We start from the raw sequence: 12,055 nt of genomic DNA, 5'->3' as shown, positions 1-12,055 counted from the left end.
GTCTGTAATGGAAGCAGATAGGGAGTCAACAGAAACATACAGCAATATAACACAAATGTGTACAACTGTATGATAGCACAACATTCAGTATTAACTTAGCAAACTATTAGTTACAAATCCCACTGTTCTTATCTTCTCTGTTCTAGACCAGCAAGTAGGAGTGTTAAAATAGAATGGGCGTGACTGGCACCAATGAAAGCCACCATTATATACACTGGATCTACTGTTACCCTGTCTTTTAGGTAACTTTTAATACACACAACTGATTGTTTAAAACACAAGGCCTGTAGGCCTTGAACGTATTATTTTCTCATGTATGTCATTCTTCAGTCTGTATGTAGGAATAAAAAAAAAAAAAAAAAATTGTAATGTCACCTTCTAGGAGCTAGACTGGGTTTTCCAAACTTCTCCCTGCCTTGCCTCCTCCCAAAACTGTATTCTTCTAGGTTTAGGCAGAAATAATGAAAAATAAAACTAAGCTTTAAAGCTTTGGATGCAATGTGGAGAAGACATGCTCCAAAGCTTGCACACTAGGCAGGTCTTTTTCTGCTGGGTAACTATGTTTCTTCTCCGAGACTTGAGAGTTTTGAATATAATCCAAGCTTCCAATCTGATCTTGTGTGTCTGTGGTCTAATTCTGCAGTTTTGCCTGCAGGGTAAGAGATATATTAAGGGATTAAAATGCTCAAATGTAAGAAAAAAATACCTACAGTTCTCTGTGACAATCCCAATATTTAAGAGCTGAGATTAAAGAACACATGATGTTCTAATGGCAAAGATACTACTCATGTCTCCAGTGGTTGGATCGCAAGATGGGGAATGGGGGAACAAAGTGTCCCACACTGTGAGAGAAGATCAGGTTCATGACCATCTGAGGAACCTGAATATACATAAGTCTATGGGACTGGACTAGATGCATCCCAGAGTCCTGATGGAATTGGCTGATGTAGTTGCCAAGCCACTCTACATGATATTTGAGAAGTCATGGCAGTCAGGTGAGGTCCCTGGTGACTTGAAAAAGGGAAAAATTGCACCCCATTGTTATAACAGGTAGAAAGGTGGATCCTGGGAACTACTGACCTGTCAGCCTCAACTCTGTGCCTGGGAAGATCATGGAACAGATCCTCCTTGAAACTATGCTAAGGCATATGGAGGATAGGGAGGTGATTTGAGACAGCCAGCATTGCTTCACCAAGGTCAAGCCCTCCCTGACCAACCTAGTGTCCTTCTATGGTGGAGTGACTGCATTGGTGGACAAGGGAAGAGCTATGGATGTTGTCTATCTGGAATTCTCTAAGGCCTTTGACACAGTCCCCCACAACATCCTTCTCTCTAAATTGGGGAGGTATGGATTTGATGGGTGGACTGTTTGGTGGATGAGGAATTGGTCGGATGGTCGCATCCAGAGGGTAGTGGCTCAATGTCCAGACAGAGGCTGGTGACAAGTGGTGTCCCTCAGAGGTTTATATTGGAACCAGTACTGTTTAATCTTCTTCAGTGACGTAGACAGTGAGATCGAGTGTACCCTCAGCAAATTTGCAGATGATGCCAAGCTGAGTCATACAGTTGACACACGTGAGGGATGGGATGCCATTCAGGGGGACCTGGACAATGACCTCAAGAAATGGACCCATGTGCACCTCATGAGGTTCAACAAAGCCAAGTGCAAGGTCCTGCATATGGTTCAGGGCAACCTATGGTATCACTGCAGGCTGGGGGATGAAGGGATTGAGAGCAGCCCTGCAGAAAAGGACTTGGGGGTACTGGTGAGCGAAAAGCTGGACATGAGCTGGCAATGTGCATTTGCAGCCCAGAATTTCCAACCATTTCCCTGGGCTGCATCAAAAGAAGTGTGGCCAGCAGGTTGAAGGAGGTGATTCTGCCCCTCTACTCTGCCCTGGGTGAGAGCCCATCTGTGAGAGCTGTACTGTGTCCAGCTCTGGAGCCCTCAGCACATGAAAGGACATGGACCTGTTGGAGTGGGTCCAGAGGAGGGCCACAAAAATGATAAATGGATGGACCACCCCTCCTACAAAGACAGGCTGAGAGAGTTGGGGTTATTCAGCTTGGAGAAGAGGGAGGCTCCAGAGAGACCTTATTGCAGCCTTTCAGTACTTAAAGGGGCTTATAAGAAAGACGGGGACAAACTTTTAGCAGGGCATGTGGTGATAGGTTAAGGCGTAAATAAAAAGGGTAGATTTTAGACTAGATACAAGGAAGAAAATTTTTTACAATGAGAGTGTGAAACACTGAACAGGCTGCCCAGAAAGGTGGTAGATGCCCCAACCCTGGAAACATTCATGGGCAAGTTGGACAGGTTCTAAGCAACCTGATCTAGTTGAAGATGTCCCCGCTCATAGCACGGGGTTTGGACTAGATGACCTTTAAAGATCCCTTCCAACCCAAACTATTCTATTATTCTATGATACACCATAGTTGCCAGTGAAATCTTACTGACACCAATCATGAACTTCTGCAACAAGTGCTTTTACGTAAGTCAGAATACAAAACTCTTTAGTAGGAGAATGCTAGTATACCACTAAGGCTCTGGCTTTGATGAGGATGAGTTTGAGGTCTTTAGTAAAAGGAATACTATTCCATGTACAGGCCTAGAAGTAAAAAACCAAGAATGCTGAAGTTCATCTAGTAATCTGCTCATACCACATTTTCCCACAAATAAACATAGATTGTGAGACAGCAGTAGACAGTCAATTTCATTCTACACTGCCTCTACTTTCCAAAAGACCCATCCGGACATCTGTCCTGGTATCAGCTGGGACAGAGTTAATTTTCTTTCTAGTGGTTGTTGTGTTTCAGATTTGGTATGAAAGGAATGTCAATAACGCATATTGATTTGGTTGTTGCCAGGCGATGTTTAGGTTTTCAAGGACTTTTTTCAGTTTACCATAGAAGCTGAGAAGCATAGACAGAATGATGGCATGGCCATGGAATATTCCGTACCATATATGTAATGCTCAGTATATAAATAGGGTTGGCTGGGGGGGTGGGTTACTCATGATCATTGCTTGGCACAGTGCCAAATCTCCAGACGGTGAGAGTGACTTATGTCATTATTGTTATTATCGTTATTATTCTTGTTATTTTCCTTTTCTGATATTGTTCTATTAAGCTGTTTATCTCAACCCCTGAGATTTTTTCCTTTCCTCTCCTTTCCTCCCCCTTCTCCCCACCCTTCCTAGAGGGAAAAGGGGGGTGAGTGAGCTGCCACGTGGTCCTAGCTGCTGGCTGGGGTTAAACCACAACAGTATCTAGGACATCTTTGGTTCAGTTGACAAAGACAAGAATTTCACTGGCTTAGGAATGATAAGTAGGTGACTGATTAACACTATATTTTTTTTTGTCTGCCATAAGAAATGGAAAACGATCAGTCAATCAAGAAATATCAAAAAGAAGACTGAATTCATTTCATCCATTCGTAGGGTGAAGTCATCATCTAGTAAAACCAACAGTATTTACTTCTGCAGTGAAATTTTGCATGCAGAAGACAAAACCCTTGGTTTTGATTACAAAAATGAAGCATAGAAAATGGTTTAAATAAAATGCTAAACTCTCTGCAATACATATTTCATACTGCCAAATACATATGCAAACATTTGCTGTTTCCTTATGGCTACAGAAAAGCAATTTATGAAAAGTGACTGCTGATGCAAAAAAAAAAACAGCCCAAAAACTCACAAGCACCACTGAATAACAAGAAACACACGCAAAAATGCCCGTAAGTCCCCCACTGAATCAGAAGCTCACCGTAAGATTCTTGGTTTATTTACGTTGCTAAGCATGAACATTTATTTTTCCTTATTTCATTCAGAATGCTTTCATAACTAAGGCTCCAAATCAACAATCAATACAGTGTAGGCACAGAAATTCCACTCCATGCTGCTGTTAGCAAGACTAGAAAGACTTATGACTTGATCCAAAGTCCAATAAAATTAGTGGGGATTTTTTCTACTTCCTTTAGAAAGGCCATCTGAGGTCAGCAAGCTGCACTCCTTATTCTGTCAGAAATTCCACTGAGGCAGTGCAGTATCAGTCTCTGCGTAATTACATACATCTTCTTCCTGAAACTGAGGTCACTCATATTAATCATATTTTCATGAGAAAATGACTTTTGGAATCAAACTAGACTATAAAACAGAAATAAAATACATACTATACATTGGTTATGGCAATGTTTTGCACTACTCTAAAAAGATGCACTGTTTAGTTTTTAAACTTTTCTATTACTAGAGCTGGAGTTATTTATAAATATACCTGTCAGCTGTCATGTATCAGTTCTGATTCTTCTGTTATAAATCAAATGCAGTAAGAAATAATAAGCTCTTCAGGCTCACCTGAGGCAATGCACTTGGGCATATACTTTGGAAAAAGAGATGGATTAAATGTTTTTCTCCATTTTTTAGAATACAAAAAATATTGATAAATTACATCAACACATGGTGCCAGATTTAAAACAGACGTAACAGGGAAACATTTTCATCACTGCTGCAGTTACCTAGAACTTCAATCATGGGCTACTAGAAAATATAATGAAAGAAAAATGATAAATAAAAAATTTTTTTCCAGGGTTTTTTCCTTCCCATATTTGCAATCTGATAACAGTAGTTAAAAAAATAAATAAAAGAACATCATCCACAAATACTTTTATCAGGCATACTTTCTGATCAATCTTGAATCAATGATACAATCCCAGTATTACAATATATTCGTCATTTGTTGGATTGAGATTTGCAGGTTCACAAATCACACAGTATCAGTGGTACTGAGGATGTCAGTCTCTCTCTTTTCTCTGTAGTGGTTGGCTCTTCCTTTAATAAAACACTTAACTGTTTCTGTGCACAAGAGAGGAATAGTTCCAAACTATACAGATTTCTCTGACGGACAACTTGATCAAGCTGTTGAAATAAAAAAAAAAAGATAGATCAATTTTATGAAAAACTGGAAATAAATGCCAGGGTTTGTCAGTAAGAATTCAACCATATTCAACAAAAAAATTCAACAACCAAATGCGACAACAAAAGAATCTAAGTAACTTCCATGCATGCCACTTAGAAGCAACATTTTAATGAAGTATGTGAGTTTCTTCCAAATAAAATGTACATAAGGCTAAAAGAAACTTTCCAACAGCTAACAATTTCTACACAAGAAATTTGAAAAAGCGAAACAGCCTAGCTGCCCCACTAGATAAATCCCCACAGCATCTTTTAAAATTGCAGCTGTTGCTTTTACAAAAGATACTGCTTCTGCTTTAAAATGAACACTACATACAACTGCATATTCAAAAATTCAAGGTCTACTGTTAATTTACATGGCAGCATGTTTAAATAGTTCCCAGGGGAAAAGTGGTAATATTTTCTGCCTACTTTGTTTATTCCAACATTTTATTGGAGTCCCCTACTGTCAAACAATGTGAACTATATCCTTACTAGCATTAAAGACAATGGCCATTTCTCCCCCACCAAAAAAGATAAGAACACAATAACAAGATTTGGTAGGTTATGTCATATAAAAGACATAAAAATACAGTTTACTGAAAGGTATTTTAATTTTCTTAACACTGTAATATTAATAAATAAAATGCACTGCAGAATTCCTTTCATTTGAATTTTAAAGTTCAAATGTTAAACAAATGATGTCACAACTGAGAGATGTTTTCAACTGGACTATCCTTAATCAGCCACAAATTCAACTAAATACATACATAACAATGACATAGGGTGACATTGAAAGGTAGTGGTACAAGGCTAATAAGACATAAAAGTTATGCCACTCAAGAGAATGGAAGTAATGGAATTCAGAAGAAGTCCAGCTCCACACTTTGTCAAAGAATTGTGCCCAAGTCCATAAGCAACACCTCAAACTCTGTAACACCAGCAAAATGCTAATGTGAGGCCACATGGCCCTAGCAGACTAGAGCAACTAGTCTAGCAGACTGTTGGCAATCATCTGCAAATGGCTATATTGTTTTCAAAAAATATATCGTACCTCATACATCTAGCACTCACAGCTTTAATTACAGCTTTCAACAAAAAGTCTGATCCTATGGTATCTCTCTGTACATATATACTTATCATTCAGCAGTCCAGTTAGTTGCTCTAACAATCACTTGAATGGACATTTTGTTTTATAACAGATATACTTTTAAAAAATATTAATACAGAATGCAAGGCAACGCTAGAGATACCTTCCCACTTTAGTTTGAACATGCACTCAGAGTATGGCTGCAGTGCTGTGACTGAATACACAAAAGGAAACATTTTTATGATCCTGTGCTTTGCTGCTCTTTAAGTTCCTCTAATATGCAAAACCAGGCTCTGGTAGTTTGAATATTTTGGCATTCTGTTTCAACAGAAATGAATGTGTCAAATTAAGTCACAAGGAGAATACACACATATTTTCTAGAAGCCACAGAATTGTAAAACTCTCCTTCAGTAATATGTTCTTTTTATCCTGGAAATTTCCACCTGTTGTGCAAATCTTTGCATCTCAGCAAAAGCACAGATTACTACTCCATACATAGCCTGATGTGAACCTAGCCCACTGATTTACAACAGATTTTAAAGCAGACGTAGTTCAAATAAATTTCTGAAAAGTCTCCTCTTGATAATTTTAAGTAACAGCTGCTTCTGACATGAAAATGAAAGATTCCGAAACACCAAATTAAGCTCTGAAGAAGCTCTATCTAGAAAAGATAGTCTGGAAGAAATGAACAACATAAACACACTGTTGTGATGGTGCATTTCTTCTTATTTGAAAGGTATCTTGCCCCCTTCTTCATCTCTGGTCCAAAATATGATGACCATTTTGCATGGAGAAGCTTGCAGATGTTTTTGTGCTTGTGAGTCGTATTTCTCTGGGGAATGGGCAGATATAGTGCAATTCACATAAAATCATCTGTTATGTCTTAAGAAAGAACATGAGAAACTTCTTTCTCTAAACATATTATGTCATCAAATTCTGTTGCTTCTGGTAGACATATCAGTTGGAGGAGCTTAGCATGAAACTGATTTTCAATGGTTTCCTTTTATTGCATATGATACCATCTATGCTCCTAGATAGTTCTTTATTGAGCTTTGACCAAGAGCTTTGGCTAAACTCTCCGTTTTCTTTTCTTGCAGATTCTGCTTTAAAGATATCAAAGAAGCTCGCCAGATGTGTGTTCTGATATGCTGCTGTTAACTTTCTTTACCAAGGCAGCAATCTCAAATTGTATACTGTTAAATTTAATTCACCAAGTACTAATGTAAATATTTAATGTGTGTAGTGCTTGGCTTCAATACGAACAAAACAGAATTTCTTCAGGCTTAAGAAAGATTCTAAAAGTCTCAGATGAATTAAGCACACATTTGGGGAGTCTTTGTTAAACTCAAGTGGTTAGTTGGTAGTCTCCCTTTGTCCATAAGAACTTCATTGCTTGTTAAAAGTTTAAGTAAATTCAATAACATAAAAGTTCAAAATTCAGCTGCCCCTTGTCTCCTCAGTTTATGTATAAGCTTTACCTTGAACAGTATGTTTTAAAATTCTTCCATGCTACAGTAAATGACAAAACACTCTGAAAAGACTTGGGATCTTCACATAACAGAAAATGACAAGCAACAAAATTATGCTGGCTTTGAAAATGGTACATTTTAATGTATTCAGATAGAGAACATTCCCATTAACGGAGAAATTGACTGGGAAACCAATCCAATGAAGCTTTGTTATATAATATATTGTTTAATGAAATGTTAGCAACAGACACATTTTTTTTTGAACGGTGCTTCAACAGTGCTGTACTTCTGCTTGCGTAATAAACCATGAGATGTGAAAAGATATAAGTAGGGCATTTTAAATCTTATTTTTCAAAACTCTTCCCTCTATATTTTTAGGTCCTGTTCACTTCATGGAATGATCTCATTATTTAAACAAACATAAATGGACATCTGGCAAATTCAAACTGAATGTGACTCATATGCAAATGTAATCGGTATGAATAACATATTAGGGATGGAGCATTTGCACAACCAAACCAACCCAACTGTTCTAATTCTATAGATTCTGAAAAACACACTGTGTTGGTCCAGATCTATCAATTGAGAGGGCAATATTCTAAATCACACCACCACTGTTATTACTAATCAATGTTTCTCGGGCACAAGTTAGTACACAGGAAGTTCTGTTCAAATACACGGAAACACTTCTTTACGGTGAGGGTGACAGAGCACTGGAACAGGCTGCCCAGGGAGGTTGTGGAGTCCCCTTCTCTGGAGATTTTCAAGACGCGCCTGGATGCAGTCCTGAGTAATGTGCTCTAGGCAATTGTAGTGGTTTAGGCCAAATCCACCACTGGGACCCCAGACGGGACCGACAGATGCTCCCCTCTACCCCTCTACAAAGAGAGAGGCAGAGGAGGAAAAAGAGACTTATGAGTTTAGAAGAAACTAAACTACTTTAATGAAATATTAATAATAAAATAAAAAGAAATAAAGAAAAATATATACAAAACCGTATCAAGCTCCCGAGATGACAATCACGTCACCGGCTGGCACTGGGGCAGTCCCAGGCTGGACTCAGTGACGGACGGGAACTGGATTCCGGATCTGGATTCAGGATCGGGATCACAGGCAGACAAACAGAGTCCTCCTCAGACGTCGGCCATTGAAGGAAGAGCCCGTGACCCTTTGATCCCTCAGCTTTTATACTGAGCATGAGGCAGATGGGATGGAATACCCTGTTGGTCAGTTTTGGGTCACCTGTCCTGTCCGCTCCTCCCTCCAGGTGGGACCCCACTATGCTTTTCCGCTTCCGACCCTCCAACGTGGCAAATAACAAAGTTGGTTGGCCTTGGGTGGTATAGCAATAAGCATAAGCAAGAGCCTCTCTGCATACCGTGCCTGGGCATCAGCTATAAACAATTGGTCTTATCACTCTGAGAGAGTGAGCACTGTCTGCACAATATGCAGTTAATTTCAATTGTTAGAAGAGGCCCAGCTAAGAAGCGAAGTTACTGAACAGAATTGGTTCTGTTTTACCTCAAACCAGGACAGCAATCCTGCTTTAGCAGGGGAGTTGGACTAGATGATCTCTAGAGGTCCCTTCCAACTCTGAAAATTCTGTGATTCTGTGATTCTCTTCCACCATATGAAATCTATCCAGTTCAAAGTTCCCAATTCTGTACAGTGTGTCCTATTGGCACAGCTTTAATTAGCTCGAAGTTTTAATCTTCCTGAACTTCATTATTTTAAGTTAGTCAACAGTATCTTTTTAACTCTATAGATTTATTTTTTTTTAAGAACCAGAGTTTGCCTCTCTATGTACTTGTGTGTAACATACTGAGGAACTGCTATATAACATTTGCAAACGCTGCTCCTGAACCTCATAGGGTCTATACCACTCATGAAATTCTGAAAATCTTTGTGAGACATTCATTTTCCAAAAATTAGCTGATTCTTGCAGGACATTCTAACACATTCATTGCTGCTTTTTCCCTCCTGTTTAAACCTTCAGTCCACTTTTGAGGTCTAAGTGTGATTCCATCATCCTTCTGACCAAAGATGACTGGACGAGACTCGCTGTGGGGTCCCACCTCAGTCATATCCTTAGACCACCCAGAATAATGTGCCTTTGAGCCAGGCAAGGCATGCCCTGAAGGGAGGCAGAGGCCTCAGCAGAAGCCCTATCACTGAATGCAAGAATTTGACTTGGGAAATAAAAAGAAAGGCTCACACATAACTATGCAAAATACTGCCACCAGGTGACTACTTTCATCCCAGGCTGCTCTATTTTACTTTAAGTTGATCCATCTTCCCCTGTACCACTTCATAAACACATAGCTCAAACCAAAGTTAGTAACTATTCTTAGCTCTACATTTTCTTGGCTTTTATCATACAGCTCAAATTTTCTGTAAAATGGAATGAAAGTCTACATGGCTGATGCCTAAAGCAGAAAATAGCTTCTTACACAAATAACTGAACATGCACATCCTCCACATTTTCTCCTTGCAATATTTACCTGCAAATAGATTTATTTTCATTGCATACGTTCTTAGCTTCCCCTATTGACTATTCTCCAAGCCATTAAACATTTCAAATCGCTAGAAGAGAAACCCAGTAAGAACTCTATAAATAACTACTACATGTCAGAATTATATTGTCCATTACTAGTAACTAATAAAATATCTTATGGAAAATAAAATTTTAGGTTTAGCACTGAAGATATAAGCATTAAATTCTGATCTCACTGTAGTAAAGATGTGTTTTGTTATTAATCTCACTGTGGCCTGAAGTTCAGCCAGAAAGTGAAGAAAACAAAATTAATGTTAAATATGGTTCTTCAGTTTTCCCTTTTGTATAAACTTTAAGATGTTTAAAGGTGTATTCTTCAAAACTATTTCTCAGACCATTTTCCAATACCAAATATGTTTGTAGCTGTAGAAAATGGTACATTTATAGAAATATGAATAATTTACCTGTACTTCAAATGACAGTCTGATGATTAATGTATTCAAATGCAGTTCAGCTCACTGTTCTACGTCTGTAATGCTAACATTGGTGAAAGTTGCAATCTTCTTTTTACCATGAGATTCAACAAATACAATGTCCGGAGATCAGAAAAGAGCAAAGATGTTGGGTAAAAAGTTTTTAATTTTGCTTTTATTACTGGTACTTTTCATAGCCGATCACACATATGTACACTGTAAAATAAATAAAAAATAATAATGCCATTATAATTTAATGAAGCAGAGCAAATTCCCTTAAAGATTGTAAAATCAGAAATCACCTTTTGAGTCCTGCTGATTTCTTATGAAACTCATGCAAAGAAGTACACCAAGAAAACATTCTAGCACAGTGATATATATATTTATGTTCATTCATAAAGGAAGGGGTAGGAGGAAGACTTCAAACCCTGAAAAACATCCCTGTCACTCAGTCAAAGAAAATCATGTTTCATGCAAAGACAGGAAATTTCAAATGCAAAATGAGTGTTTTGGGGAATCAAAAACACTGAAATTGATGGGTAAGAGAATGTGTTCTGAAGATCAAGTTTAGCAGGTCTACATTAGTGAAGCCGATACAAAGGATTTCCATTTATTTATCATTTACTGCTAAGTGCTTGTTAGCTGTTGAATTCATATGTTGAACTCATTTGCCAAGGTAGTTCTTTGAATCTGAAAATTGATTAGCCCCAAGTAATTATTTACAGACATTTTAACATTGTAGGTAAAAGCAATCGAGATTTTATTATAATATTTGTCAAAGTTTATCTTCTTTTATTTAGACTTCATTTCCCTAAGTATTTTTATTATTGATAAATATAGAAAAGCTTTTTCTATTCTCTGTTTGTGAACTAACTATAACTAATTTCTATTTCTTATTTTTCCATATGGTTTTGTATTATATGAATTTACTAAGTAAAAAACTTTTTTTAAAAAAATGGTAAATAGAAATTAAAGAATGATGACAAACCTACTTCAGATTATGATTTTTTGATAATTTTTCATTTTATTCTATAGTTCTAACTTAGCAATGTTTGATCAACACTTAGACAGATGTGTTAATGGAGAACAGAATACTAGTCAAAAGTTTTGATGATCATGGACTGCTGTCCTAAATATTTATGTACATAAGGATTAGAAGAAAAATTCAAGTCCGTTTGAAATCAGTGGAATCAGGAATACACTTTAGTATAAGGAAGAACTTATTATGACTCTTGATTTGTTCATGGATGTAAATAATTTACTAAAAAATTCTGTCAGTGGCACTCTCTTCTCTTTGCGGGGACTCATTCCACAAAGTCAGTATGATGTTAAAAATATACTGGGCTGCTCATGGAGCAATTAATCCAGATGCAATGCAACTGCTTGCTTAGAGTCAACTATTGATGTTGCGACTGAATTCACATTTAGGTATTTCTATTTGGACTAATTGTATGTACATCTGTAATAATTTGTAATATTTTTTTAAAAACATTTTAGCATCAGTCCACATTATAAAATATAGTTATGGTCTTTCTGAACAACAGTTTGAACTTCAGAGCTAAGTGGACAAATGACTGCAT

General features: G+C 37.6%; 1 protein-coding gene across 1 annotated transcript in view; it reads right to left on the bottom strand.

The window, feature by feature from the left end:
• Positions 1 to 3,784: 3,784 nt before the first annotated feature.
• CCDC91 (coiled-coil domain containing 91) overlaps positions 3,785 to 12,055 on the bottom strand; it is a 166,947-nt gene continuing 158,676 nt past the window's right edge. The window contains 2 exon segments of the mRNA XM_082495865.1: positions 3,785 to 4,805; positions 4,808 to 4,913. Coding sequence (XP_082351991.1) covers positions 4,762 to 4,805; positions 4,808 to 4,913 — 150 coding nt within the window. The 3' untranslated portion in view covers positions 3,785 to 4,761.

This window comes from Vanellus vanellus (genome assembly GCF_965231255.1).
Source record: "Vanellus vanellus genome assembly, chromosome: 1".
NCBI lineage: Eukaryota > Metazoa > Chordata > Aves > Charadriiformes > Charadriidae > Vanellus > Vanellus vanellus.
This window is presented reverse-complemented; position numbering and strand designations above follow the sequence as displayed.